General features: G+C 50.9%; 1 protein-coding gene across 3 annotated transcripts; it reads left to right on the plus strand.

The window, feature by feature from the left end:
* Positions 1-9,175: 9,175 nt before the first annotated feature.
* SLC45A3 (solute carrier family 45 member 3) lies at positions 9,176-23,171 on the plus strand. Of its 3 annotated transcripts, XM_080917713.1 has the most exons (6): positions 9,422-9,442; positions 13,169-13,367; positions 16,859-17,254; positions 17,950-18,735; positions 19,238-19,503; positions 21,507-23,171. In XM_080917713.1, the coding sequence occupies exons 3-6, from the start codon at positions 17,083-17,085 to the stop codon at positions 21,939-21,941; spliced, it is 1,659 nt and encodes a 552-aa protein (XP_080773839.1). In that variant the 5' UTR covers positions 9,422-9,442; positions 13,169-13,367; positions 16,859-17,082; the 3' UTR covers positions 21,942-23,171. The 3 variants fall into 3 exon arrangements, with proteins under 3 accessions (XP_080773840.1, XP_080773839.1, XP_080773841.1); XM_080917714.1 differs by lacking the exon at positions 13,169-13,367 and having other exon boundaries at positions 9,176-9,442; XM_080917715.1 differs by lacking the exons at positions 9,422-9,442; positions 13,169-13,367 and adding an exon at positions 14,346-14,357.
* Positions 23,172-27,921: the final 4,750 nt, after the last annotated feature.

Genomic DNA, 27,921 nt, shown 5'->3' on the forward strand with positions numbered 1-27,921 from the left:
AACACTGAATTCCTCTCTGATGTTGGACCAGTTTCCCACAGCAAAATGATCAAAACTGAGAAATGAATAGCAGTGGGGTGCTATTTACTTAAGCGAGATCTTACTCTGAGTCTGCTTGTCCCACTGACATCCCTTTTTATCTCAGGGCCCAATCCTGCTATATGAGCAAATGACAAATCTTTATCTCTTTGTGCATGCCATTTTGTAACCACCTCTGAGAAGAGGTGTTGTCACTTGACAACACATCACAAACATTTTCCCAATCACAATTATCCAGTTTTTTTCCTCCTTGGGTGGGATGGAACCCAGGACTATGCTAAACACATCTTCCATCACTGACCTGTATCTCTGCTCCCTAGTGTTTTGAGATAAGATCTTACTATGAAGCTCAGGCTGCCTCAAGTGCAGGACCTTCTTGCTTTTACCTCTGGAATGCTGGGATTATAAGCACCCACCACCAGCCTGATGTCATTGTTATTGGTAGCAGAACATTTCATTGTGTGGATTTGCCACAATTTGTCGAACCCGGAACTTGTTATTCTATACTTTGCTTCTAGCCTTACACTGCTGTGAAGAATAAGGAGATGAGCCTATCACGAATGCTTCTGAAACATATCTCTGGCTATTTTTGTTGTAAGAAAACTCCCGAGAACCCAAGGGGCCCATTCTTTCTTCCAATTTGCCAGCATGGACTTGACTCTGTTGTAGGTCCTTCTGATTCGAGAGACTGCTCACTCTCACCCCGAGGCAGGCAGGAGAAGCAAAGACATAGTGAAATGACCAGAGTCTTTGGATTATCCAGTTGGGGAGAAGAGGGAAGACATCAAAAGAACTGCAGGGCCTTCCTGGCTTCTCAGCCTTCTTAGCAAAGCCCACCACTCTTAGCTAGGAATCTTATCTTCCTAGAAAGGAGGCTGCTTGCTCTGAGCCCAAGGATAATGGGGAGAAGATGGGGAGGGGGTGGGGCAGAAGCTGCTAATGCATTTTGCCAGCATCTTTGGTTTCTCCAATATCCAGCCAGACTATTAGCAGTTCCCCAAGGATGGCCTTCCTCCTCACATCATCCCCCATTTCCTATAAATGGGAAGTGGCTAGGGAGTAGGGTTTTAGTATGTGTGTGCACATGTGAGCAATGGGGGGAGGGAGAAGACAGGAAGGAAAAGGGTCATGATGGTTTTCCTATAGCTGACTTAGTGGAGAATTGAGAAGTTATTTGAGCTTGCCACAGTGTGGCTGGGAGGAACACAGGTGTGATGAATTCCTCTGAGCTCTGAAGTTACAATCAGAGCTAGATGAGAAACTCCTTGTTTCTGCAGGAGACTGTGTGTGGGGAGTTGGGAGAAAGGAATTAAACCGAGACATTGTCTTTGTTTCTGTGAGACCTGGGTTGTCCTAAGCACTTAGAAACAGTTTCTGGCAGACTGGTTAACTGGTATCAGTTTGACAGGAGACTGCAGAAGGGGAAGGGATTTTAAATCCCACCAAATGCTTTCGAAGAAAGTCCCTTGTTGGAAACAGCATTTCAGACAATTGTTCAGGTGGCAGGCTTCTTGGATCTTCTACCTCTCTGGAGCCCTTCCCCCACTTCACTGTGTCCTGTCACCCAACAGAATGCACATAGTCCTCTAGCAAGGAATGAGGCAAACAAGTCGTCTGAGGTGGGACAACACTCCTGCTCCCACTGTTCTCTCACAAGCCTGGAAAATACCACTGTCCACTCTTTCCGGGCTCTGTAATTTTCCACCTGACCTGGCATTCCCCATGACTCCTGCCCTTTTTTCTGGGGCAAAGGGGACATGAGCTCCCTCAGAGTCTCCAGAACTCCACCCTGGGCTCTCCACTGGCCACAGATAAGTATGTAAGAACTGTTGGAAAGCCAAGCTCCCAGGTGGGGATGAACATCCACATGCTCCCAAGGAGGCTATGCCCAGATGGTTTTCAAGTTTAACATAATGATTCAGAATTAGACTCTAACATTGTTGGCCCTCTGTTTGCCCCTGTACATATGTTCTCTTTCCCTACATCCCCGTTTCTTGCTTCTTGCTTTCCCTTTGACAACTCCTTTTTTTATTCCCTATCCTCCCACCTGGGGGGTCCCTTTAGGGGACATCAGACTAGCTGCCTCAAACAGAACCCAGAAGATGGGAAGGACTTGTCCCAGGGTGCACAACTGGTTAACTCTAGGCTAACACAGCAATCCAGCACCACAGTGGCCAGTTCCCATCTAAAGCCAGCCAGGTCCTTCCTGTCAAAGGCATCTCCTGGGATTCTGTAGTGCAGATGGTCCCAGGACCCTATGAATACCTGATCCATCTTAAGGTCTCAAGATAGCATGCAGTAGTATTTGTACATAAACCTGTACACATCTTATGGACTTCACCTCACTGAGACATCACATATATTTAACATGATGTAAATGCTCATATTAAGTATGCTCTTTCTATATCTAGCTTGCTCAGACAAAGAAAACAAAAAGGTCTGTTTATATTCAGACCAAGACGATGAAAATTATCCTCATCCCAACATATAATACATATCCCCTCGAACATTTTTAATGATTATTTGAGTCTTGTGCACCACAAAAACCCGCAGAAATGTCTAGCCTGTGGTATCGAAGCCAACAAGAATTTCTCTCCACCTTACACAGTTCCATAAATGAAAGAGACACAATAAAGTCCCCAAGCCCCATCCTGGAGTCAGCCTAGGATTGCAAAGCTCTGCCTCCCACCTGCACTGGTTTCCTGCCAGACAAGGCATTTTGGAAACTTTGACTGGGGACATTTTGGTGACAGTTTCTCCCCTCTCCTTCCATATACACACCCACAAGTAAAAGAAGAAGAAGAAGAAAAAAGAATTGAGAGTTTGTCTTTGAGTTGCAGAAAGAGGCACTGAATTGGCTTTCTGATAGCGAGAAAAGTAGCTCGAAGAATGTGACAGATTCCCTTCCCAGGCATGGTCCAGGGCGGGTGGGTTGCAACTGGACAGCAGGATGTCCAGAATGGCACGCGCGGGCAATGGTCGCAGACTGACTTGGGGAACGGAGGGGAGGTACCCCGTGCAGCCGGGTAGTCTTTACCTAAATGTTTTTTGGTGGCGAGCGGCAGAGGGGGCGGTGCACAGCCCTAGGTAATGACAGGGCAGTCTAGGAGCCACGCGGGGGCTGCCCGTCCGGTCGCGACCAGAAAGGAGACTGCTTCTCCACCTCCCGCTTTCTTCCCTTGGGGACCGGCCCCACCCCTCCATCCCCTCCCAGCACCCCCCACCTCCGACCCGCCTCGCCCCGCCCCCCTCCTGGCAGCCCCAGCGCGCATGCTCTCTCCCCCCACTGAGTAACCTGGAGATTTAAAAGCCGCCCGCTGGCGCGCGTTGGGGAAGCAGGGGTCCAGGCTCGCACGCGCCAGCCCCAGGTGACAGCCGCGCGCCGGGCCAGGTAGGGGAGGGGTTGGTCCCGGCGGGAAAGCAGTGCGCGGGTGGCCGTGCTCGGCGGTGGTATTCTGCACCCCGCGGGATGGGGCCGCTCCGTGGCTTCCCGGCCCTGCGCGGAGGCTCGCGGGGAGGGCGCGGCCCCTGGCGGCCGAGTGCCCAGGGCCGGCGCCCGCTCGCGTCCGCGCTGAGTGCGCTTCCTCCGGGAGCGCTGTGCTGTAGCGCCCGCTGTCCCGGGCCGCGCGCGGAGGGCGGGGATCGGAGCCGTGGAGTCCCAGGCCAGGCCGGCGGAGGGCCGGCCTCCCCTGCTGCAGCCTCCCGCCGCAGAGTTTTCTTTGGAAAGTTGCGTTTATTTCTTCCCTTGTCTGGGCAGCGCCCGAAAGGGGCAGATGCCTCGCCGAGGCGCTCACGGTCCACACTTAGGGGAGCCCTGGAAGGGCCTTCAGCTGGGCGCCTTGGTCGGAGACAGAAGGGGACCCAGCTCTCCTGACCCGAGAATTGGAGCAAGGCTTTGGTGGAGTTGAGGCTGGGATAATGAGTATATGTGTACATGTGCGATCCTGCGTGCCCACCCCCCTTCTCTGCCTCTGTCAGTCCCCTACGGAGAGTAAAGCAGCTCCGGCTGTGGCTCCTGTGTCCCTAGGCTCAGGTAGGGATGGGGACTCTGTTACTCACCTGCGGAGAGTGAAGCAGCTCCGGCTGTGGCTCCAGTGTCCTTAGGCTCAGGTGGAGATGAGAAAGCGCTAGGCGGGCGGTAGCACGCCTGGTGGAGAAACTCCAGCAGCCTGCAGGCTCAGCAATTCCCTAGTCTCCGCGCCCCTACAAGGAACCCGGTGACTACTCTGTCCCTTGAACTCCGACTCAGCCCCCCTCCTTCATGACACACACTTGACTCGTCCAAGGCCACGGAGTACTCGGTGCTTCCTCTTTCCCTAGAGTTACGAATTGGAGGTAGGAAGAGTTTGGCCCGGTGGGTGCCTGCTGAGAGTTTGATGCTCAGCTGTGAACAACCCTATCCTAGCTAGCTAAACTGAATTTTGAATAGCTCAGCTGGGGCCTTGCATACGGGCATAGCTGGCATGGCGTAGATGCGGCTCAGAATGACTTGCTGGGTTCCAGAAGCCTTACTCGGGAGTGAGTGTGATGCTGTTGAGGTTTCTAGACTCCGTTTCCAATGCATGAAGCACAGTCCCTATCCCAGAGTGTGAAACTTCGGCGTGGGCCCACGTGCCTAAGGCGTGGAGAACAGCTGACTTATGGAGCTGGGAAGAGAAGGGCCCAGAAGCTGTATGCTGAACAGAAAGCCAAAGAACTGCACAGAACACGGTGTCCTGAGGAGTAAGTGGGACAGGATTTGAACCCTCTGGCCTTTCGGTTGGATCCATTTCATCCCCTCATTCCTCCCTTATCTTCTGCCTGCCCCAGCTCCAGGGCTGTTCTGGAAGCAAGGCTATATACTAAAAGTGCCCAGAAAACGGAGCTTGACTCGCTGGATGAGTCTAAAGAGAATAATACAGCTATGGACATAGAGGCCCCAGTTAGGGTCTTTGCCAAGAGAAGTTTTCCTATGCACCTTTGAAGTGGAGGGTGAAATCCTCCTTATCCCTCCTGGCTCTAAGTAACCCTGAAGGAACCCAGACAAGGTCCATGGTTCCTTATGCCCCGCAGGCAGCTGGTTTGGAAAAGATGTGTACTGGTCCCAGGCTAGAACTAGACCAAAGCAGAACCCAGGAGAGAGAAAGGCAGGAAGGTAGAGAAGGATGGTTCAAAGTTACTGGAAATAAGACTGATTTCTGGTGGTAACCTTGTAGCACTTCAGGAATGAGAATACAGACTGCCCAAAGGGTGGATTTTCTGCCTGTCCCACTTGCCGCTGCCCCTGCTCCATCACTAGTCTGCAAGTCACTTTAACTTTGCAACCTTGTTGCAAAATGGGGACTGTGATGTCAGTGATCATACCCTCTGCACAGCTTTAAGTTAATTACGACAAGGAGCACTAACAAAGACACACGCAGTCTAAGAACATAACTTCATTAAATATGAACTCATGTAGAACTCAACTGTGTCTTTAGCCCAGTGCGGTAGCTTATACCAACAATCTCAGTACACTGGGGAGGCAGAAAGAAGCAAGAGGCTTGCTTAGTGGTTCAAGGCCGGTTTTGACTACTGAATGAGTTCCAAACCAGCCTGAGTTATGTGAGACTGTCTAAAACAAAACAAACGAAACAAAACAAAAATCAAACACAAATTCCCCTCAAAACAAAACCCCATTTTGTTACCTGTGAAATGTAGAAAATGCTTAATGAATGTTAGTTAACTATATTTACCACCTGTGTCTGGACGGATGGTCTGCGGATGGTGCAAGACTCCGGGGGCCCTGCTTTCTGGGTTTTGTTTTGAGACAGTGTCTATATAGTTTAGGCTGCTCTTGAACTCACAACTCTGTCTTGACCTCCCTAGCTCTGGGATTATAAGTATATACTATCATGCCCAGCTTGGGCCCTGCTCTTTCTTTTCTTTTCTTTTTAAAAAGAGACTGTTCTAAGCTTACTTCTTTGAGGACAAGGTCTCCTGGGCTTTGGGAAGTTTAAGCAGCGAACAGTTTTGGTTCTAGCAAATGACTGGAATCCCATTTCCTTCAAAGTAAGTTACTAGTCTCCTGACTCTGTTTTCTCTTCTATAAACCAAGCATACTAGGACCAGCCTTCCAGGATTTGGGGATGAAGGAGACCACTGAAGGTAAACCTCTGAGCAGAACAGCTGCTTATGGAGAACTTGAGGTCAGCTGCTGCTAGTTGATGACAGGGGAGGTGATCTTTGTAGATTAACTTAGAAACTGGTTTCCTAGCCAGGCAAGGAACACCACCATATAATGTAAGCCACGAGTAACCCATTTGCAATTGAATTCTGGGTCCAGTGCAAATAACAGACCAAGACAGGGCGGACATCTTGATCTCCCCCCAACACCAATACTTTCTGATGTGTTTTATGATTGGTGCAGAAACTGTTGCTTGCCTCCCTCCCAAGAGTATACTCACAGGCTGGGGGAGGGTCCTGTGAGGCAGAGGAGGTGAATATAGGCCCTGAAAGGTTAAGAGCCTTCTATGCAGAAAGGTTACATGTTATTTTAAGAAGATCGTGTGGGGAGGGAACCCTGCAGTGAGGACTCTGTCTTCTCTCTCCAGCCTTGGGGGGTGGGGTCCTTCATGTTATTTGCTATCCACGAGGAAAATCTAGCCTAGCTTTCTAGGCATGTGTTCTGTCATGGAGTTAGATTTCCTAGTCCTCCCAGCCTAACTTCCTTTGACAAGCTAGTGGCCCTGTTTGCTGGACAGTGTGTGGAGGCTGGACCAGTTGGTACCAGGCCCAGCGTCTCTAATGCTGATGCCACTTGACTTGCAGCAACAGAAGTGGAGTGCTGAGCTTTGTCTAGTGTTGGATGTTGCTGTCTGGGGGCAGGGGCTAGGGACAGAACTCTATCCGTGTCCTGATCTTTGGCCAGAATTACCTGTTTAATCTCGTTTTCTGCTATGTGGTCTGTGTTTCTCCCTCCTTCCTTGAGTGGCGGGTGTGGGGAGCCTTTTTAATATTCTGAGGCTGGAGATGTCCTCCTGTCTCTGCTGTTGGCTTTATTTCCATGTCTGTAAAGTGGGGGTTCTATTTGTGGGAATTAGTTGTGATGTGTAAGTCAGCAAAACTTGCACAAACCAGATAGCTATTCAAAAGCTGTTTGTTCTCATTTCTTTAACTCTGGACACCACTTTATTTGGGGCACTGGGGCAAGCCAGCACGAGGAAGGTAGGAAGCAACTCCTATCTTAACTTCCACTGGTTACCAAGCCTACACCAGGCTAAATATTCAGCCAGATGGGATCCCCTCAGGATGAGCCAACCCCTAACAGGACTTCCTCTCCCCAGGGTGCTGTCAGCAGCCCCCAAGTCTCTAATGACAAGTGTACTTTGAGCTAGCAAATGGTGTCCCAGCTAGGAGCACTTAGTCACTGTAGGGATGTAGCCATTGTAGATTCCCTGCTCCCATTGCTGGAGACCTGCACACCCGGATCCTGGAGTGTCCCTGTTTGACTCCTGGGCTCTCTGGTCCAATCAAAAGATTCCTGCATTGGCCTGCCTTCTAGACGTCAAGGTCTGGGCTGTGCTCTGCTTCCAGCTTGTCTGTACCACACGGAGAAGGTGTCATGGGAAAGGAGCGAACCAGAGACTGAGGACCAAACGCAGATTCTAGCTTTGTGCCCTAGCATAGCAGAGAGTTTGGGGAAAGAGAGAATATGACATCTTGGGGTTCAGGGAGTCCTGTAGGATTAGGTGTGGGACTTTTGAGCTGCAGAGGGTTCAGGTGAAGGGCAGAGCTGTTCAGGAAGGGGAAATAGCCAGAAGCAAAACCCAGCCAAGTGCCAGTAAATTCCTCTGTCCTGGGCCCAAGGAGGTGTGACCATCTAGGACACACAGATCTGCGAGCCGGATCTGAGATCAGAACCCAGTTGTGTGGCTTTGGTTCTCATGTTCTTTCCTGTATCCCTCACTGGAGAGGGGCCAGTAGGAGGGGTGGATGTGTTTGGAAATCCCACGCTCCAGGGCCTATGTGCCCTTTCTGCGTAGCACCTGCTTACCTTTCATGACTCAGCCGTATGTCCACTTCCTCCAGGAAGCCTTGACTAAATGGCCGCCATGCCTCCTACTTGCTGGCCCGAGTCTTAGCGCTTGTGTGCCACCTTGCTGCACATGGGTTGAGCTTTATCATATTTCTCTCTCCTGCCAAGCACAACTTTCTGTAACCAGCACTTTCACTGCTGGGGGGAGAGGGATGGTAGACACTTGTGGCCAGTGTGTATTGATGGATGTGTTTTGGGGCTCTCTGACATTTCTTTAGGGGTGCTTAGGTTGCATGCTGAGGTAAGACTTCCTCCGAGGTGGGTAGACTGGCTTGTTAGTAGTCTCTCTTCTCCCCTTTGTTCACCTGAGTGATTGTTATTTCTGGGCTTGGGAGTCAAACCAAGGGCCTTATGTCAGCTCTATGAAGTCTCTCCACTGAACTGGGTCCTCAGTCTGCCTTGTTTCTGAGACAGGGTCTCACTGTGGAGCCCTGACTGACAGACTTCACCGTGAAGACCAGACTGGCCTCAAACTCACAGAGATCCACATCTCTCTGCTGGGACTAGAAGTGTCCCACTGATACCTGGCTGGTCGTTTATTTCTTTTGAACCAGGGTCTTACCATGTCGTTCAGTCTGGTCATAAACCCGTAGTCCTCCTGCCTCAGCCTCCCTAATGCTAGGGTTTATAGGTATGTCCCTCATCTTTTGAGTCCACACTTCCACAGAACTGGCTGACCCAGAGCCCTCTCATTACAGATAGGCTGGTCACAGACCCGAGTATCTGGACAGAGAGAACCCAAAAGACCATCAGGTTTGCAACCCTGGAGGCAGGTCAGCCACCCAAAGCTGGGATAGCACTTTGTTGGGACACTCTGCCCAGGGGTCCTGCTCAGCTCTGCATTTGACCTAAATGCTCAGCCCCACCCACCCACCCCCACCTCTTTCCTGTGTACCTCACCTCTAGAGAGAGGCCAGGCTAAAAGAGAGAACTCAGATTGGCTGTGTGCACCATGGGAAGAGCTGCCCAGGCTGGCCTGGCTGAGTGGCAGGTGTCAAGTTCACAGAGAGAAAGGCTGTTGAAGTTTCACTTTGCAGAAGCTCTAGAAGGGTGGGGGGGGGGGATTTCCCGGTGACCTAGAGACCGAGCCAAGACCCCCATTGCTTCCCAGGCTTCTCTTCTTCCTCTGTGGAGGACTTTGGGATCTTTTGGCACTCTGCTTTTATTGTGGAACAAGACGAAAAAGAGTTTAGTTACTGATTTCTGCCAGGAACAGAGTCCAGCCCCAGGAGAGAGGAGGAGAGGTGACTGTTGTGTCCCTGATGTCCTGCTTACTCGGCTCTGTTTCAGGTGACTTCTGACCTTGGCACAGTGCTGGTGTCTGAGCAGTGTGTAGACAGGCCTGATGGGGTAAGTGCTGCCGGGGAACTCTTCCCCCACTGGATCTCCCTGATCATTGGTGAAAACTGGCTGTGGCAAGCTCCTCCCCAGTGCCCTGCGGCCTTGTCAGCGGGCACCTGTCCGTGAGATCACCCTACCCGAGGCTCAGGACAGGTGCCGGATCACCTAACCGTACACCTTAGACATTAGCTTAGCTCTCGGTTTACAGGTATGGAAACTGAGTCCTTGGGTGGTAACTTTCCTGTGTTACATAGCTATCAATGTGGTGGCCAAAATTGGACTACATCTTTCTGACTCCCAGTTCAAAGTGTTTTCCAGAACTTTTGAAAGGTTGCAAATTTCCTGGTTTCAGTTTTTTTTTTCAGCCTTGGAAGTGTTAAGTTCTCCAAAACTTAACATTTCCTTCTTGTGAACTAAGAATATGAACACCAGCTCTGTATGGTAGACCTTTATTAAGAGGTCTACCAAGCACTTGGGTGGCTCATGCCTTTAATCCCAGGACTCCCCCAGGCAGAGTCATTCCTATCTCTTGAGTTTTGAGGCCAGCCTGATCTACAGAGTGAATTCCAGGACAGCCAGGGCTACACAGAGAAATCTTATGTGGACCGAGCAAACAAACAAACAGAAACGCCCAAAACAAATAAAGCCGGCATGTGCTAAACACCCCCTGGGCCGTTGGGTCAGCTATTGGCCTAGTTGTCCCTGTGGGCGGAAGCATCGTCTGGTAAGAATAACCTCTTTGCAGCAGATCTGTGGCACTGACCTCCACTCACCTGTTGGGGCCAGCACCTGGGAAGGCGTTTACATTCTTGGCATTCTTCTTGCCACGGGGACTGCTGGGATCTGGTAAGAGGCCTTGAAGATGAAGCAGAGGAGAAAGGTTAGGTTGATCTTTCCAATCGCTGTGTTAGGACAGGGGAAAGCCACACTCACCCCTACCCAAGGCCCTTCATATCTTTTTCCCTCACATACTACATAGTTTCTAAGTTGTGGTTTGTCGGTTCTTGGGTTTTTTTGGTTTTTTTTGTTTTTTTTTTTTTTAAATGGTGTGAAAGATGGGATGCCAGAACATTCTGCATTTGAGATGAGCACTTTACCACTGAGCCATACCTGCAGCTTAAAGTCAGTGGTATTGAGCTCCATCTGTGAACCAGGCGTGCGACTTGTACCCCTAACTAGCCCCCAGTGGCTGGCAGAGTAAACTGATTGGAAGGGGGGATGGCATGCATGTATCGGTCACCCAGCCGAGCTGCAACTATAACAACTATAAACCGTAGATGTGGAAACTAAGGGTCAGTCGGTCAAGTTACAGACTCAATCTGGCATAAGATCCAGGTCCGTCCAGCTGACCCCTAAAAGCTAGATCACCGTGGAACCTGCCAGGGTTCAGGATGGTCATATTCAGTTTTCTAGCTCCAGGGGTAGAAGAGGGTTCCTGGTAGAAGACAAGAGGAGCGCACACAGCCTGACCTTGGGTAGCAGCTGTTGTCAGCAATAAAGTCTAGTTGGGAGGCCCAGGTGCCTGGAAACAAAATGCACGTGTGTGTTGCCTGTCACGGGGTGGGGGGGGGAGACCAGGAGACCTCAAGAGTACTTCGTTCTCAGCTTAGGCTGGCCAAGGTGAGGTTCAGGCCAGCCCCAGAGTCCCAGTCACTAGATTGGAGAGAAGAGGGGAGGGAAGATCACTGCCGGCTCCGGGGGACTGCCTGTCGACCCTTTCCCTCCCCTTCCCCCAGCCTCCAGCATTTGTTTCTGTCCAGAAGCTGCACAGAGCTTAGACACCGCAACAAAAGCAACTTTCCTCCAAGCTACTGCCACCTGTTGTGTTTTCACACATTTCCAGTGAGCTGGGGGAGGGGGCTGTTGCCCTTTTCCCAGTGTCTCTGGTGTGCCCCCATTGTCCCCCCCCCAGGGCTTGGGATTCTCTTCGCTGCCCGCTGGTGACAGGGCTCCAGAGCCGGAGGAGGTGGGGGGCCGGCAGCAGCTGGAAGGGGAACTGAGTGGGAAGGGGCCAGAGCTGGCAGCAGGGGAGAGTTTGATGGATTACTCTACAGGCCCAGAGGTTTCTCCCTAATCCCCCTTTGTGTCCCGGCCTGTAGCCCCTCACTCTCTCTGACAAGCTGCTAAGCAGAAGGCTTCCAGTCTGAGGGAAGAAAAGGCAGCTCAGCAGGGTGAACTCTAAATCCCTGGCCTCCCAGCCTCGGGGGAGGCAGGAGCTAGGGAACCCTGTCGGGGTGGGGCTGGGTCCCCCTTCCCTCTGCCCAGCCCTGGTCTTTGTTAGGCTTCTCTCAAAGTGGTGAGGTTGTGTTTCAAGGGGGTCTTGAGATGCCTGTGAGGTAGTGCTGTTTGTGTAGTTACTGTTGAGGTTTTTCTCGGGCGGGACGGGATAAACAGAGACCCTTCGTGTTTGGAAATAATTGGCCCCGAAACCCAAAGGCTGAGTAGTAGGTTGAAAGGTATCAAAGCTCAACAGTTCCGAACAGCTTCTCCCTCTCTCCAGGCAGCCCAGGTAGAAATTCCCACAGTACCTGTGTGAGGGCTGCAAGAAAAGGTTGTAAAAGAGCAAGCTTAGTGCCTCATAGGGACCTTTTATTTGTTTGTTTGTTTAGTTTTTTTTTGTTTTCTCAGGTGTTTCAAGTTTCCTTAAGATGCTACCATAAGGATCTAGCTGTACTTTGGTAGTACAGTGTGCCCAGTTTTATTAGGCTCATGGCATTGGTCTCCTGGGTCTGAGGCAAAGGTTGTAGGTAGTAAGGGTGCCACACTGGGATACCCCAGAGGGCCATCCTTTCTGCAGCTCAGCTTGCAAGGAAGCACGGAATCCAATCCACTCTGGAAGAGCAGGGGTCCTCACATCCTTTCTTTCTAGCCTTGTCTGGAGTGGGCCAGGGAAGTTGAACTGTAGTGATCGGCTCCTTTCTCTGGCCGTGCCTTGATAGAGAGACACCCCTTACCAGGTTTCTCTCTCTGGGAAGGACAGTGGCTCGTAGTGAAGGATACACAAGTACGATTTTTAGCTTCCAGGGGAACCCAGCCTATGAGAAAGCAGCCCTCTTTGTGAGTGTGAAGGGAGGGCACAGGGTCGTAGAGCCTGCGGGGTCAGGGTGGGGGCCGAGGCCGTTTGATGTGCCTGGGCGGGGTGTGGGGGACTCTGGCATGCATAAAGAGGCCATAGAATTGCTGTCTGACAGTGGCGGGGCGGGGCCTGTCCCCAGACTCTGCTGCCTGTGGCCTCTTGTCAGCAGAGAGAATCTGCTCCCCCTGATCCACCTCAGCCTTGTGGGGTGGCAGGAGCCCCTTTGAAAGCCCTCAAAGGCCTCTTTCTGTGTCCTCTGATCCTCCCTTCCCTTACTGAGCTCACTGGGGTCACTTTCCTGTGCTGTCCTCTACTCTGTCTTTTGAGTTTTGGACAAAGTTCAGGCCAAGTTTGTTCTGTGACTGTTTCACTTCCCTAGGCTCCTGCTGGGGGTGATGTGGAAACATCCTGGGCCAGTCGGATCTCTCTGGTCCCCTCACTGGGGTTCTGGCTAGGCGTCTCTTAGGTATGTTTGGGAGGATGACTTAGGCTTTCTATCCCTTAACCACCCCCCTCCGCCATATCTACCCATTCTTTGCACACACATTTCCCAGGTCCCTAGTCTTGTCGGGTGAGTGTCAAAGAGCCGCCTGCCTTGAGGTGTGGTGTGTGGGTTTACATCGTAAGGTTCACTGACACCCCCCACCCTGTCTTTCCAGGCTTCAGTTACGGATTCCCGGAAGGGTCTGAAATGTCCACATAGCTTGTCTGGCCTTCTAGCTGGAGACCGACAGAGGAGGGGAGAAGTCTGAAGCTTGAGAAGGACTTCCGTACCCGCAAGGCTGCCCATGCTTGTCCTTCCTCCCCTGATCTGGTCAGCCTTCCTCTGCCCTCCTCCTCCTGCCCCCTTCTCTCCAGGTGAGCAGTCTGAGGCTGGCTCCCTGGTTGATCTTCTTCTGTTTGCCAGACCAAGTGCTCTAGAAGGAGTGGGGGAAGAAACTCTGAGGCTGGAAGGTCATGGGGAGAGTTAGCCCCCTGTCACCTTGCCTGTGTTCATTAACTCCAAGAGGATGGGGAAGTCCAGACTGGAAGGGGTGACCGTGAAGTCTCTCTTCAACTTTGATGGGAGCACACTGTGCCGCCGCCACTGCCAGAATGGCCCTGGGCTTCTGTCTTGGTGTCTAGGGTAAAGGGCCCTGTGGGGTAATTCTGTCAGCTGGAGTCAGTGCATGGGGTTTGCACTAGAGTTTGCATAGTCGAAACAGGGAGGAAGTTGAGGGGTGAGGGACATTGAAGATAAAGAAGGGAACAATGTCCTTTGTTGGGGGGGGTCTTGGCTCAGAAAAGTTGGGCTCTCAGGAGTGTCTGCATCTCCAGGGCACAGTAGGTATGAAAAGAGGGAGGGTGGGCTCAGTAGCTTGAAGTACCCAGGTCTGGGACCTGCCTACCTTCCACCCCACTCGTATCTGTGAGTTGTGTGTGCCCCTCGTCCAAACCCCAGGTACCAGGTTGTGAATCTCTATGAGGTGGAGCAGCTGCCCGGGCTGTTGGAGGATGGGGGAAATGCATGTGTTCCTGTTGTCCTGGAAGCTCCCCATTCCTACCCACAAAAGAGGGCTGGGAGAGAGCTACCTGGAGGAAAGGCAGGAGAGGCAATCTGACTATCAGAGAACACAGGACTTAGGAGAATGAGGGTAGGTTTATGGGTGAGGTTGGGTCTGGCAAAGTCTCTATTTGCTCAAGGAGGACCTGGTCCCTTAAACCCAGCGCAGGTGAGAGCCCCAGTCCCTCCCAGACTGAGGGTGAAGAATAGAATGGCTAGCAGTCTTTTACCCCAGAGCCTGCCTCCTAGACTTGGAAGCTTTCACTCTGGATTAGGAAAAGGAGAGGAGCCAAGCTGAACCCAGAGTAAGTATCCAGCTAAAACTGAGGTCTGTCCAGTGCCTCCACTTCAGGACTATGTGGGTCAGTATTTTATCTTCCTTCTTATCACACCCTTTTATAAGTCCTACCCTTTAGCAAAGTGTAGGGACTTTGGGGAGGGAGCTCTCTGGTGCCCAGATTTATCTCTGGCCCTACATTTCCTAATCTATCCACAGCCAAGCCTCAGAGGGCCAATATGGTTTTGAGCCAGCATGTGGTCGTTGGGACCTTTGGAAGAACAGCCAGTGCTGTTAACTCCTGAGCTATGTCTCTAGCCCCAGAGCCCCATATGGAATGGACAGGTCTAACTCAGGTTGGTCCATAGCGCCTGGTCTCTCTGAGGCTCAGCTTAGCACCTGTGACATGTTTTGTGACATGCCGGGACTCAATGGCCCTGGTGTTAGTGGCGAAGATAAAAGTACCTTTTATCCTGAACTAGTGAAGCTAGCAAAGGAGGTGTCTGGAGGGAGCTGTAGCTTCCCCAGCCCTCCCCTACATGAGTAGCCACTCCTCAGCAGTATTAATGGGCTTGATTGGTGAGGAGTAGGAAGGTATCCCTGTGGGGTATAGTGACAAGTTTTGTCTTCTGCTTTTTCATTTGGGATAAATGGAGGCTAGCAGGCTCTGGACTTTTCTAACCAGGGCCTGGCCTCAGTCCCCCAGTCTCTTAGTACTCTTTGATGTTGATTTGAAATGTGTGTGGGGGCTGGAGAGATGGCTCAGCCATTCAAGGCTTGTCCCACAACCAAAAATATAAGAAATGTGTGTACTGGTACAGGATTGAACCCAAGGCTTTATATATGTTACACGGAGCCCCGTCTTTAATACAAGGGCTCACTGTGTAGTTCAGGGTGGCCTTGAATCATCTACTGCTTCAGTATTACAAGTGCTGGCATTTAAGGCCACCCCACCATATCTCTACCTTCACAGTTTGCATGGTAGGCAGCAGTGTAGTCTCCAGGAGGAAAGGCCTGGAGGTTGCTTACCCAGCAGACCCAGTAGCTGCACTGTGTGTACCTGCTTGTGTGAGTAGGGGCCAGAGGTCAACTAGGCAGTGAGGGCATCCCACTACCTCGGGCTTGTTGGTATCCTCTCAGATGCCACCAATTAATATATAACTGTTGAGATCTTGGAGCATGTCCCAGGTGAGGTGGGGGTGGGGAGTTGAGGAATGGTCCCAGCTGGTTGTGACATCTAGGAAGTAGTAATATGTGTATGAGTTGGACTGTCTTCCTGCCTCCTGCTTACTTGAGGGAAAACTCAAGGGGGAGAGATTCTTGGGCTTAGGTTCACCGAGAGGAACTCTGTGCCAGTGACAGGTTGAAACCCCACTTAAGGAACTGCACCCTTCCTCCTTCGCTCTTGTCTCTGTCCTGGAGTGTAGGGTTACTGTGTGACATGGCTCAGGGCCAGGAGGTAGAGAGTAGGAAGTGCCCCTTTGTTTTACTTTTAAAAATGTTCCGTGCACATGTTTATGCACATGCTTTATGTACTTGTTGATGTGAGCAGAGGCCAGAGGTCAACTCTCGGATGTCTTCCTTGACACTGGATTTTGTTTGTCTGAAACCGGGGTGATCACTGAGCTTGGAACTCAGCAACTGGCTAGACTGGCTGGAATGAGCTACAGCTCTCTGCCAGGTTAGACAGGTGCAGCCACAGTGGCTTTTTCATGGTGCTGGGAGTCAGATCCTTATGGTTTTTGTTGTTGTAGTTGTTGTTGTTTTATCAGGCACTTTGCCCACTGACCCACCCTTCCCCCTGGAATATTTGTGTGTGTGTGTGTGTGTGTGTGTGTGTGTGTATAATGTATCTGTATATTCAGGTCATTCGTATATGTATATATGTGCGCAGAGGGCAGAAATTGATAATCAGATGACCTCTTCAATGGTTGTCCAACTCATTTTGTGGGCCTGGATCTTGCACTGATGCTGGGCTTTACCAATTTCGATGGCTATTCCTTGTGTTTCCCCTTCCAGCCCTGGGGTTTTGGGGATTACATGAATTTTCATGCCCAGCTAAAAGGTTGCTGGGAATCCAAACTCATAGCCTCAGGTTTGTACAGTAAACACCCACTGAGCCACCCCTCAGTCCCAGAACTGTCACTTTTAACAAGAATTGAATGGCTCAGCTTGGAAAGTTGGAGAGCAAAGCAAATGAATTGGGCCTGGCAGAGAGTGTGCCAGGCCACCATGAAAGCCAGTCCTGAGTTCCCCGAAAAGGGGCAGTTGTAGAGGGGAGTCAATGACATCTGCTTGGCCTTGGAGTGTGCTGAGGTTCAAATGTAATTTCTCTTATTAATTATATCAATGCTAGACTAATATAAACATGAGCCTCTTGACAGAGCTTCTGGGTCAGGGGCACATGAGCATAGGGCTACACCACAGGCCCGCAGATGAGCAGGATTTAGAGTACATGAAGCAAATCCTTAAGACCTGGTGCCCCAAGATGCAACATTTCATGTGACTGTGACTGTCCTGCCCTTCTAGGAGTCAACTGAAGAGATGTGCCCCCATCAAGCAAGGCACTAGATGGTGATCTGTTTATGGTGGGATGAGATGCCGAATTGGTACTAAAGGGCTGGCCAAAATGGGAGCCTGGCTGCACCCTAGGAGGTTGGTGCTAACAAGGAGGAGAAGCCACGGCAGGGCTGATTCAAAGCAGCTGTGGAGTATGTGAATGGCCCCTTGGAGCCCGACCTGCTCTGTCCATCATGATCCAGAGGCTGTGGGCCAGCCGTCTGCTACGGCATCGAATAGCTCAGCTCCTGCTGGTCAACCTGCTGACCTTTGGCCTGGAGGTGTGCCTGGCTGCTGGCATTACCTATGTGCCACCCCTTCTGCTGGAAGTAGGGGTAGAGGAGAAGTTCATGACCATGGTATTGGGTGAGTCATTCCATCTTCCTTTTTTCCTGCTCTAGTGCCTGGGGCTGGGCTTTAGGCAGCATTTCTCTTGCCCAGGGCGTGGCTCAGAGGGCAGTGCCTGGTTGGGGAGGGGCATTACCAGTTCTCATCTACACCCCACAACCCTTGAGGACAATCTGCTCCACACACATGGAAAAGGCTAGATTTGACTTATTTAACCCAGCTGCTGTAGTTATTGATCAGCAGAACTGGGGCTTCGCCACAGTCCCCTAGGCTCTCTTTCCTGGGCACAGGAGAGGTAGTGTGGGCTTTTGCGATACTGTGACCAAACTTGTCAGAGAGCCACAGGAGGTCAGTGGCTACTCTTGTGGCTTTCCTCCTGCAGGAAAAAAGATGGCTCCTGAGGATGCAGGCTCTGGGGTCTGGCTGCTTGTAGAAACCTGCCTCTGACCCACAGCAGAGCTGAGTCTTTGCATCAGTATTGCTCTTTGGGTGCGGCATGGCCGCCACCATTCCCTCCTCTGAAAACAAGGTGTTTATAACACCCTCGCTGAGAGGAGCAGAGTCTCTGAATGCAGTGCGGGGGGGGGGGGGGGGGGGGGGGGGGGGGGGGCTTGCCTTCCAGTGACCTGTTGTGTCCTCTTCAGAGTTAGCGCCTTTATTCCTCCTGTGCCTTGGTCCCGGCTGCTGATATGTGCTGTTTATTATCCTTGCAGGCATTGGCCCAGTGCTGGGCCTGGTTTCTGTTCCACTCCTAGGCTCAGCTAGTGACCAGTGTCGTGGGCGCTATGGCCGCCGGAGACCCTTTATTTGGGCTCTGTCCCTGGGTGTCCTGCTAAGCCTCTTTCTCATCCCGAGGGCTGGCTGGCTGGCAGGGCTGCTGTGCCCAGATACCAGGCCCCTGGAGTTGGCCCTGCTAATCTTGGGAGTGGGGCTGCTGGACTTTTGTGGCCAGGTATGCTTCACTCCACTGGAGGCCTTACTCTCCGACCTCTTCCGGGACCCAGACCATTGCCGCCAAGCCTTTTCTGTCTATGCCTTCATGATCAGCCTTGGGGGCTGCCTGGGCTACCTCTTACCTGCCATTGACTGGGACACCAGCGCCCTGGCCCCCTACCTGGGCACTCAGGAAGAATGCCTCTTCGGCCTCCTCACTCTCATTTTCCTCATCTGCATGACAGCCACTCTGTTTGTGGCTGAGGAGGCGGTACTGGGCTCACCAGAGCCAGCAGAAGGGTTGTTGGTCCCCTCTGTGTCACGCCGATGCTGCCCTTGCCACGTTGGCCTGGCTTTCCGGAATCTGGGTACCCTGTTTCCGCGGCTGCAGCAGCTCTGCTGCCGCATGCCTCGCACCCTGCGCCGGCTCTTTGTGGCTGAGCTGTGCAGTTGGATGGCACTTATGACTTTCACACTGTTCTACACGGACTTCGTGGGAGAGGGGCTGTACCAGGGTGTACCGAGAGCTGAGCCAGGCACCGAGGCCCGGAGACACTATGATGAAGGTGAGTCTTTAGCACCAGTAGAAGCTGCTGTTGGCGGCTGCCCTGCAGAGGACAGGCCAGGGAGATGCTCACAGTCTGGGCCTTGGCTGAGGACTGTACTCTGGGCCCCAGCCCCCTGTCAGTAAAGGAAAAGGATCATGAGCACAGCTGTTACCTCTGTTGTCTCATTAGGGCTTCTAGGTCTTTGTGGCTCCAGTTCCATTGGCCCCGGTGTTCTTCAGCTTGCTTTCTAGTAACTCGCCATGCCTTCTAGTTCGGCATTCCACAGAACTGTCTTAGAGCCAATGTGGGGGCCAGTTTGTGATCCTCACCCCCTCCTCCCGTATACACTCTGTACCTCTTCCTTAGACCGCCTTCCTCTGCCCCTGGCCACATTCACTAATTGCAATCAGGTTTGGCAGTTGCAGGCAGGTGGGGAGGACCCCCGGGGAGCAGATGCCCCTGGCTACTAGGTCCCCCAGATTGTGTAGGGTCCTTACCCCACTTCTTCCCTACCCCCCAGGCATTCGGATGGGCAGCCTGGGGCTCTTCTTGCAGTGTGCCATCTCCCTGTTCTTCTCCCTGGTCATGGACAGGCTGGTGCAGAAGTTCAGCACACGGACAGTCTATCTGGCCAGCGTGATGGCCTTTCCTGTGGCCGCCGCTGCCACGTGCCTGTCCCACAGCGTGGTGGTAGTGACAGCCTCAGCTGCCCTCACCGGGTTCACCTTCTCAGCCTTGCAGATCCTGCCTTACACGCTTGCCTCCCTCTACCACCGTGAGAAGCAGGTACTCCCACTGGCTAGGTACAGGGCTGGGGGGGGGGGGGGGGTGCTGAGAATGTGGTGTCTGACTAGAGATGTTGGAAAAGACTTGACTTTCTCTGACCAGAGAGGACAGCTGGGTCCAGGGGCTACAGCCGCTGAAGAGGTGTAGATTAGATTCTAGGAATGACTTCCTGGCTTCAGAACTAGGAAGCTCTTGAGCAGGTGATTACAGGAAGTGCAAAGTCCCTCACTAGGAATCCCAAAGAATAAACACACAGTGGAAGTCTTTATTCTGGGCTGTATTGTTATATCCAGAGGTGGAGTGTAGCTCCCTGGCATGCGGCTGCAGCAGGTGGCAGTGGGAATAGCCTGGCCTTAGCTATTTTTGCTGAGAAGCAGTGTGACCAGTCTGCTTGCTACAAGATGGAGGAGGCTTCTTTCTGCCCCTCTTTCTAGTTTACCTTCTGGTCCTGTGTCTCTCTTGTCTCCCCTCCTCTCCCTGCTTTCCTCCTTTGCATCCATCCTTTCCCTCAACCCCCCTCAGTGCATATCTAAGCCTGACATATTGACTTTCTCTACCTGGGGAATAAACTGGGGGGAGGGGCTGGCACCTTGTTCAGTCCACACTAACCAGTCCCTGCGGAAGGCCCCCTTCCTTGGGAGGTGTGCTGACTTAAAGAACACGCTCAGCCTGTCTCCTGCACTGTCCTCACTGAGCGTAAGGACCTGGATTCAGAATTCCACCAGAAGATTAGGGGGGAGACCACAGGTTTTCCCTACTAGAGTTTTCAGGGTTAGGAAAGAACTGGTCCTGGCCACGGCTGGTAGGGCAATCATTTGCAGGGATGTGGTGCGGGGTGGGCTGGTAACGGGAAGTTGGTGCCTCCTGTGGGCTCTCATAGAGCTGTGGGCTGCGGGCTGGGGCTTTAAAAGCTGCTGTCCAAAGATGAGCCTTGAGCGCCTGTGGTTATGCCAAGGGCTAGCCTTCCTCTCTGCACTAAGGAGCATGTCTGTTCTCAGGGCCTCTCCTGTATCCAGACTTACTGGCCTTTCCTTGGATATAAGGTAGAAAAAAAGGTGGGGGAGGGTCTATAGCATCAGCTAGGGACAGGCTTGGTCCTACATACTGTCTGTCCTTCACCAGTTCCTGAGTTATGAAATAAGTTGACAGGTTGTGGGTTTCTCTGGCATTGCCTGGGAGCTCCATCCTTCTGTGTTAGACCCTGCCTGGCACAAGGACCAGTAAGGGTTAAGACCTTGTCTTGTCCTTCAGTTGGAGGCCCCAGGCCATTGGGGCTTAGGATTGGTGGAGGGGAGGGGTGGTCAGACATACTGTTCTCTAGTCTCAGGCAGCCTTCAGGAAGAAACTGAAAATTTTCAGGGTCAGGCAGCTGGGCTGTGGAGGTCACCAAAAAAAGATCTCCCTGTGGCCTCTCCCTTTTGCAGGCCCAATTACCGGGCTCTCCCTGGCCAAAGGCCAAGGCAGTGACCTCATTTGGACAGTTTTCTCTAGCCAAGCCTGGACCCTAGATGGGCAGGTCAGTGAAGACTTCCCTATGGAAGTCTTTTTCCCTATGGCCCAGGGGAAGAAAAGGTGTGCAGGGGGTTGAGGTAGTCTGTGTGGAATTTGGAACCTCAAAAGTGCCTCCTTTGGGTCCTTCCCTCTTCTTCTGTGTCTCACTTCTGTCTGTTTCATTCTTCCTATCCTTTCTAGAGGGTTCTGCACTTTTCTCAACCCGTGGATCCGTGTTGACTGGCTTGTGTATTCTAAGCAAAGCTAGAATAGACTTTAGGCTTCAAATTTGCTCCTTCCCCCTAACCATGTAAAGGGGGAGGGGACGGGTACCTGCTTAGATTCACATCAAGTAGCATCTCTTCAGGTTTTGGATTTTTTTCTTTCCCTGAAAACCAGTTGCCTAGTTTCATGTAACCCCCGATTAGAGGCAGCGAGGGCCTGTTGTCATATCCGGAATCCCCTCACCTGGACACACACCTGTTTTTGTTTCTTTTTGTCCCTACCCTCAGGTGTTCCTGCCCAAATACCGAGGGGATACTGGAGGTGGTAGCAGTGACGACAGTCAGACAACCAGCTTCCTGCCAGGCCCTAAACCAGGAGCTCCCTTCCCCAATGGACATGTGGGTCCTGGCGGCAGCATCCTGACGCCTCCACCTGCACTCTGTGGGGCCTCTGCCTGTGATGTCTCCATGCGAGTGGTAGTAGGTGAGCCGCCCGAGGCCAAGGTTGTTACTGGACGGGGCATTTGCCTGGACCTCGCCATCCTGGACAGTGCCTTTCTGCTGTCCCAGGTGGCTCCGTCCCTGTTCATGGGCTCCATTGTCCAGCTGAGTCATTCTGTCACTGCCTATATGGTATCGGCTGCAGGCTTGGGTCTGGTCGCTATTTACTTTGCTACACAGGTAGTGTTTGATAAGAATGACTTGGCCAAATACTCAGTGTAGGATCCTGTAAGGCATCAAACAAAGGATCTGCCTCCCAGGTTCTCAGCCCCAGTGGGCTGCAGAGCTGGCCTCTTCGGGTCTTTGTCGCTTAAGTGGCTCTCTGCTGCCATCCTAAGGCTGTGAGGTGTATAGCTTCGGGCTCTGGCTTCAGAGTCTGGCTGGCCACTTGGGTGTGGTGGGTCTGAAGTTCTGCAGGGATGAAAACGCAGTCAGTATAGGTGCTTTATCAAGGCTCCAGGTTAACAGCTAACCTCCTGCTGGCGTCACTAGAGGAAGGATTCTGGGGACCTGAACAAACTTCCCTCCAAGTCCCTTGTCCAGATCTGCCGCTGTTGCTCTTGCATAGGAGTTTCCTGTAGGAAGCTCTCCTCCACGGGGTTCAATGGGATGGAAGTTGGAGGGAGGAAACCTAGCAGGGAAGACGAAACCTCCGTGGTCCACAGCACTGCCTTTCTGCTGGGTCCCCCACCCCCACTTGTTTCAGGAAATGGCTCAGCTTGTTGGCCCTTGTGTTGCTGTCCTGGAGACACAGGCCTTTAAATATTTAATTTATTTATTTAACAAATGAGAAGATAATTCATTCCCAGCCTTTTTTATGTTGTGCCTGGAGTTGAGTAGGGTGGGATTCCCCCAAAACTGGTTCCTCTAAAATAGCTGGTCACAGTGCTAGGTAATGCCAGACTCCTCTTTTGGGATGATAGATACAGTCCCCAAAACTGTCCAGCCCAGTACCTTGGGCAATCTATTCATCCTAATTGAGAGCCACAAGATGTCCCTACTCAAGGCTGGCCGTTGAGGGAGAGTGGAATGGGACCCAAGGTCTCCACAACATACTAAATCCCAATTTTCTCTTGGCCCGATTGGTTCCCCGATTGCTCTTTGCTCCCTATCGGAATGGACCATGAAGAGACTGGTCTTCCAGGTCTATCCACTGGTTCCATGACCTCTCTAGGGGACTTTCTGAACCCTAAGCACAAATGTGGTTCCTTAGGCCTCTGCCCGTCTCAGCTTCTGGGGCATATCCGTCACAGCCTGGGGAATCTCACACAAACTCAGGAGCACTCCCGGCCAGAGCCAGTGAGCTCATCGCGTCTCTGGGGATTTCAGTGCTGATGGCAATAATGTTATCTATGTCTTATTTATTTAGCAGAGTAAATATTTTATACCGTATGTGATAAATCAGAGTATAATGTTTATGGTGATGAAATTAAAAAGCTTCTTATATGTTTACTTGATGTGTTTGTTTTTTTTCTATGGGGGGAGAAGGCCATTCTAAAATCAGCCACACCGTTGGGGGGGGGGACCTCTTAGCTTTGGCAGCGTCAGTTCCCATGCGTGGCCAGCAGATGGAGCCACGGACCGTCACCCAGGTGCAGGCATAAGGGATTGAGGGTAGAAGACAGTCTTAAGTGCAACACCATGCAGTTTTCTTTTTCAAAGGGGAGGGGTATCACAGAAGATGGAGCATTCACAGCAAGGACACTAGGAGTGCAGCTGGCACGTGGAGGCGGGATCTCAGCTTCACGGTGCATGACAATGTCCTTTCCCATCATACGTTTCACCTCAGCTTCTGGTCAAGCTCAGTCCTTCCAGCCTTGCCATCTCTGAGCTCTCCAGCCTTGACTGGCTCTCTTGCCCTTGACATTCTTGAGTGGTCAGTACAGTTAATACCCACAAAAGGACTCGTTTTACTTTTGAAAATGTTTTCTGTGGGACTGGAGAAGATGGCTCAATGGTTAGGACCCAAGCTCAGTTCCCAGCTCCTGTATCAGGCGGCTCAAAGCTGTAACTCCAGTCCCAGGTGATCTGACGCCCCTCAGACTTCCTCACATAGACATAATCCATTGTCTTAGGGTTTCTATTCCTGCACAAAATATCCTCACGAAGAAGCAAGTTGGGGAGGAAAGGGTTTATTCAGCTTACACTTCCACATCGCCAAAGGAAGTCAGGACTGGAACTCACACAGGTTAGGAACAGGAAGGAGCTGATGCAGAAGTCATGGAGGGGGTGCTCCTTACTGGCTTGCTTCCCCTGGCTTTCTCAGCCTGCTTTCTTACAGAACCTAGGGCCACCAACACAGGGATGGCACCACCCACAACGAGCTGGGCCTCTCTCCCCCCTTGATCACTAGTTGAGAAAATGCCTTACTCCTGGATCTCATGGAGGCATTTCCTCAACTGAAGCTCCTTTCTCTGGTAACTCTAGCTTATGTCAAGTTGACACAAAACCAGCCAGTACACGAAAATGACAATATTACAAAAATTTTCCATATTATATAACTTTATTATGAAAATTGTCAAACAACAACATGTGTGGTATAACCAGGCCCCAGCTTCATAACTCAAACCCTGCGGTTTCGGTTCCTTCCCAGGGGTTATTTTTAAAATTATATGCCAGGCCATTTTATTTCACTTGTAAAACTGGTATGTTTTGAAATTGAACCAAGGGCCTTGGGTATTCTGGCGAGTGCTCTATCACTGGGCTATACCCCCAGCCCTAAGGTGCTCCCCCAGCCCCGTAGGCTGCTAATAAGATAGACTTGATTAACTCAAGGTTTATTTTGGTAAGAGTGTATCACAGGTGGTCCTTTCTGTAGCATCCTCCATAGGTATATAATATCTTGCTGCCCCACGTTTTGCTTTTGGTATTTGTGTGTGTGTGTGTGTGTGTGTGTGTGTGTGTTGTGGGTTTTTTTGGGGGGGTGTTAGTAATTAGTGGATTCAGGTGGTGTCAGGTGATCTATCAAGAGTTTACCACCAACCTTCCATCTAAGCCACTGTAGATTATTGCCAAGGTCTCCCTCCCTCCCTCTCTCCCTCCTTTCCTTTCTTTCTCTCTCCCTCCTCCCTCCCTCCCTCCCTTGCTTCCTTCCTTCTTTTCCTTTTAAAGATTTATGTATTTATTTTATGTATATGAATACACTGTCTCTGTTTTCAGACTCACCAGAAGAGGGCATTAGATCCCATTACAGATGGTTATGAGCCACTATATTATTTCTGGGAATTGAACTCAGGACCTCTGGAAGAACAGGCAGTTCTCTTAACTGATGAGCCATCTGTCCAGCCCCAAGGGCTTCATTTCTTCAGATGTGAAATTATACCCTTCAACCTCTCTCAGTGTCGGTCCCTGTCTTTCACTCGTATATTTTTGTTTTCCCCCAACCCCCATTCTCTCTGTAGCCCTGACTGGCCTGGAACTCACTCTATATAAACCAGGGTGGCCTCAAACTCGCCTGAGTCCACCTGGCTACCTAATCCTCCTTGTGCTGGGATTAAAGGGGTATGCTACCACTGCCTGGCATATTTTTAAAAGAGAGGATCTTTTTGAAAACTCACTGAAAAGGAGCTAGAGAAATGGCTCAGAAGTTAAGCACTCTGCTCTGTAGATGACTTATGCTCTGCTCCCAGGATGCACATCAGGTGGCTTATGGCCACCTGTAACTCCAGTTCCAGTGACCCATGAGCACTGCATGCCCATGGTGGCGCACAAACAGAAAAGCAGACATACACATACACGTGTAAATAAAAACAATTAAAAAAACTCACATGGGGGACATAATAACTGCCTTTAATTCCAGCATTTGGGAGGAGGAAGCAGGCAGACCTTTGTCATTTCCAGGCCAGGCCAGCCTGGGCTACTTAGTGAGACTCTGACACACACACACACACACACACACACACACACACACACACACACAAACACACACACACACACACACACACACACACACACGCAGTCCAAGCTGAGCATGATGGTACACACCTCTAGTCTGAGTTTGAGGCCAGCCTGGTCTACAGATGGAGTGCCGGGACAGCCAGGACTACACAGAGAAACACTGTCTCACTCCCCCAAATAAACAAACATACAAATACATAGATACATAAAAATAAGATTTCCTTTATCACAATATAAGCAAGTATCTAGTCACTGTATTTCCTTGTGTTATAAAGTCTCTCTGTGTGTAGTGTATGCACATTAGTGTGCAGGTGCCAATGTCCATAGTTTCACATGAAAAGGTCAGAGCACACAGTAAATCTGTCTTCCACTGGAATTCTCATTCTCTGCCTTATTGCCTTCGAGGGTCTTTTCAGTGAACCTGAATCTCTTTTGCCCAGTCTGGCTGGACATCAAACTCTTGGTATCGCTTGCCCCCACTTCCCAATGGTGGACTCACAGGCACAAGCAGACAGCCAGGGCCTGGCTTTTTATGTAGGTGTCTGGCATTTGAACTCAGGACCTCTGGAAGAGCAGTCAGCGCTCTTAACGGCTGAGCCATCTCTCCAGCCGACCTGATCCTCCTGATCCTCTTTCTTCGACCTTTTGAATGCCGGGATTACCGACAGTGGCCACCAGGGCTGCTGACGCAGTTCTGGAGCTTTGTGTGTGCTTAGCAAACACACTCTTCAGCCATGTTTCTACTTCTTACGTGTTCTTATTGTCTTTGTGCTATCTCCAAACTGGGGTTTAAGTCAGACTAGATGAGATTTGGTTTGCTTTTGTGAGAACACTGATTTCTGTAGCTCCATAAAGGAAGCATGCAGTGTCTGAGCTACAGCCTGGCTGTCTCTCTGGTTGGGTGTTAGGAATCAGACATCTTTACGTAGAATTATTGTAGTTTATGTGTCCTTTATCTGGTATGTTTGGGACCACAAGTATTTCTGATTTCTTCTTTATTGTTTTAGATTTTAGAATATTTGGGTATATAGAAGGAAGTATATTTAATATAAGACATGAGACTCAATATATTTTATATAATATATAATATCTGGTGCTCTGTCTTCACACACACCAGAAAAGGTCATCAGATCCCATTACAGATGGTTGTGAGCCACCATGTGGTTGCTGGGAATTGAACTCAGAACCTCTGGAAGAGCAGTCAGTGCTCTTAACCACTGAGCCATATGGATGGAGGAGGAAAGTCTAGACTGACATAGCTTCTTTTGACTTTGGGTGCTGGGTCCGCACAGGGGACAGAGTGACCTGATTAAGTGGAGAAGGGGCTCAGGTAGTGCTGGGTGTGTGGTGTCTCATCTTCCATATACTTCAGGCCTTTTTGGCCCTCTGGCCCTCTCTGCAGAGCCTCCGGTTACCCGCTTCACCACTGTGGGGAAAGCCCTTGTGTTCCAGGGTGATGGTTGATTACAGTAGCCTGGCAGTCCGGTCACTGTTGACTGAAGGCTGTTTGGAGCTGTGACTTTCAGACATCCAATACTGTTACCAGGTCGCTCTGTGTATGTAGAGGGAGCTTGGTAATGACCTGGGGCAATAATGCTTGGCATCATCTGCTCTTGCTAGAACGTGGCCTTGTGCAGATGCCCATGTATGGGTATACGGGGTGTTGTTCTGCTCAACTTTATCCCTATAGACTTTAGCAAATTTGCAGCCCCCACATATTTCAGTCTTTAATTAGATCAGCTATCACTTCTAATGTACTGGACCCTCTTTGGGCTGGTCACTGTCAACTTCCTGTTCATGGGACAGCTGGACTCTGGGAAGAGTATCCCACAAATTACAGGCTACAGATTTCTTGGTATCTGATTGTAGTAACATCTGACTAGTGTGGATGGCTCAGGAAGATATGTTGAAACCTAGGCCAGTACACTAGAGATGGGTCTTTTCAGCTGTGAAGAGTTGTGAGGGTAAAATCCTGAGTGGGGTTAGAGCCTCCACCAGCCAGGTACAAGGCACGCGCCTTGTACCTAAAATCTTAGTACTTGGGAGGTAGAAGCAGGAAGATAGAGAGTTCCAGATCAACCCAAGCTTCCAGCAAATGTAAAATCTTATACTTTCCTACAGATCTAATATTTAAAATTTGCAAGGCAGTTTTTTTTTAGATTTATTTATTTTATGAATACACTGTCATTGTCTTCAGACACACCAGAAGAGGGCATCAGATCTCATTACAGATGGTTGTGAGCCACCATGTGGTTGCTGGGAATTGAACTTAGGATGCCTGGAAGAGCAGTCATTGTTCTTAAAT

This window comes from Micromys minutus, assembly GCF_963924665.1.
Source record: "Micromys minutus genome assembly, chromosome: 6".
NCBI lineage: Eukaryota > Metazoa > Chordata > Mammalia > Rodentia > Muridae > Micromys > Micromys minutus.

What these genes read in the sequence shown, in the direction of transcription:
- SLC45A3 (XM_080917714.1), top strand. Translation starts at nt 17,083, where the DNA reads ATGATCCAGAGGCTGTGGGCCAGCCGTCTGCTACGGCATCGAATAGCT. An exon ending in CCGGAGACACTATGATGAAG is followed by an intron (nt 18,736 to 19,237) that starts GTGAGTCTTTAG and finishes CCTACCCCCCAG; the next exon opens with GCATTCGGATGGGCAGCCTG. An exon ending in TCTACCACCGTGAGAAGCAG is followed by an intron (nt 19,504 to 21,506) that starts GTACTCCCACTG and finishes CCCTACCCTCAG; the next exon opens with GTGTTCCTGCCCAAATACCG.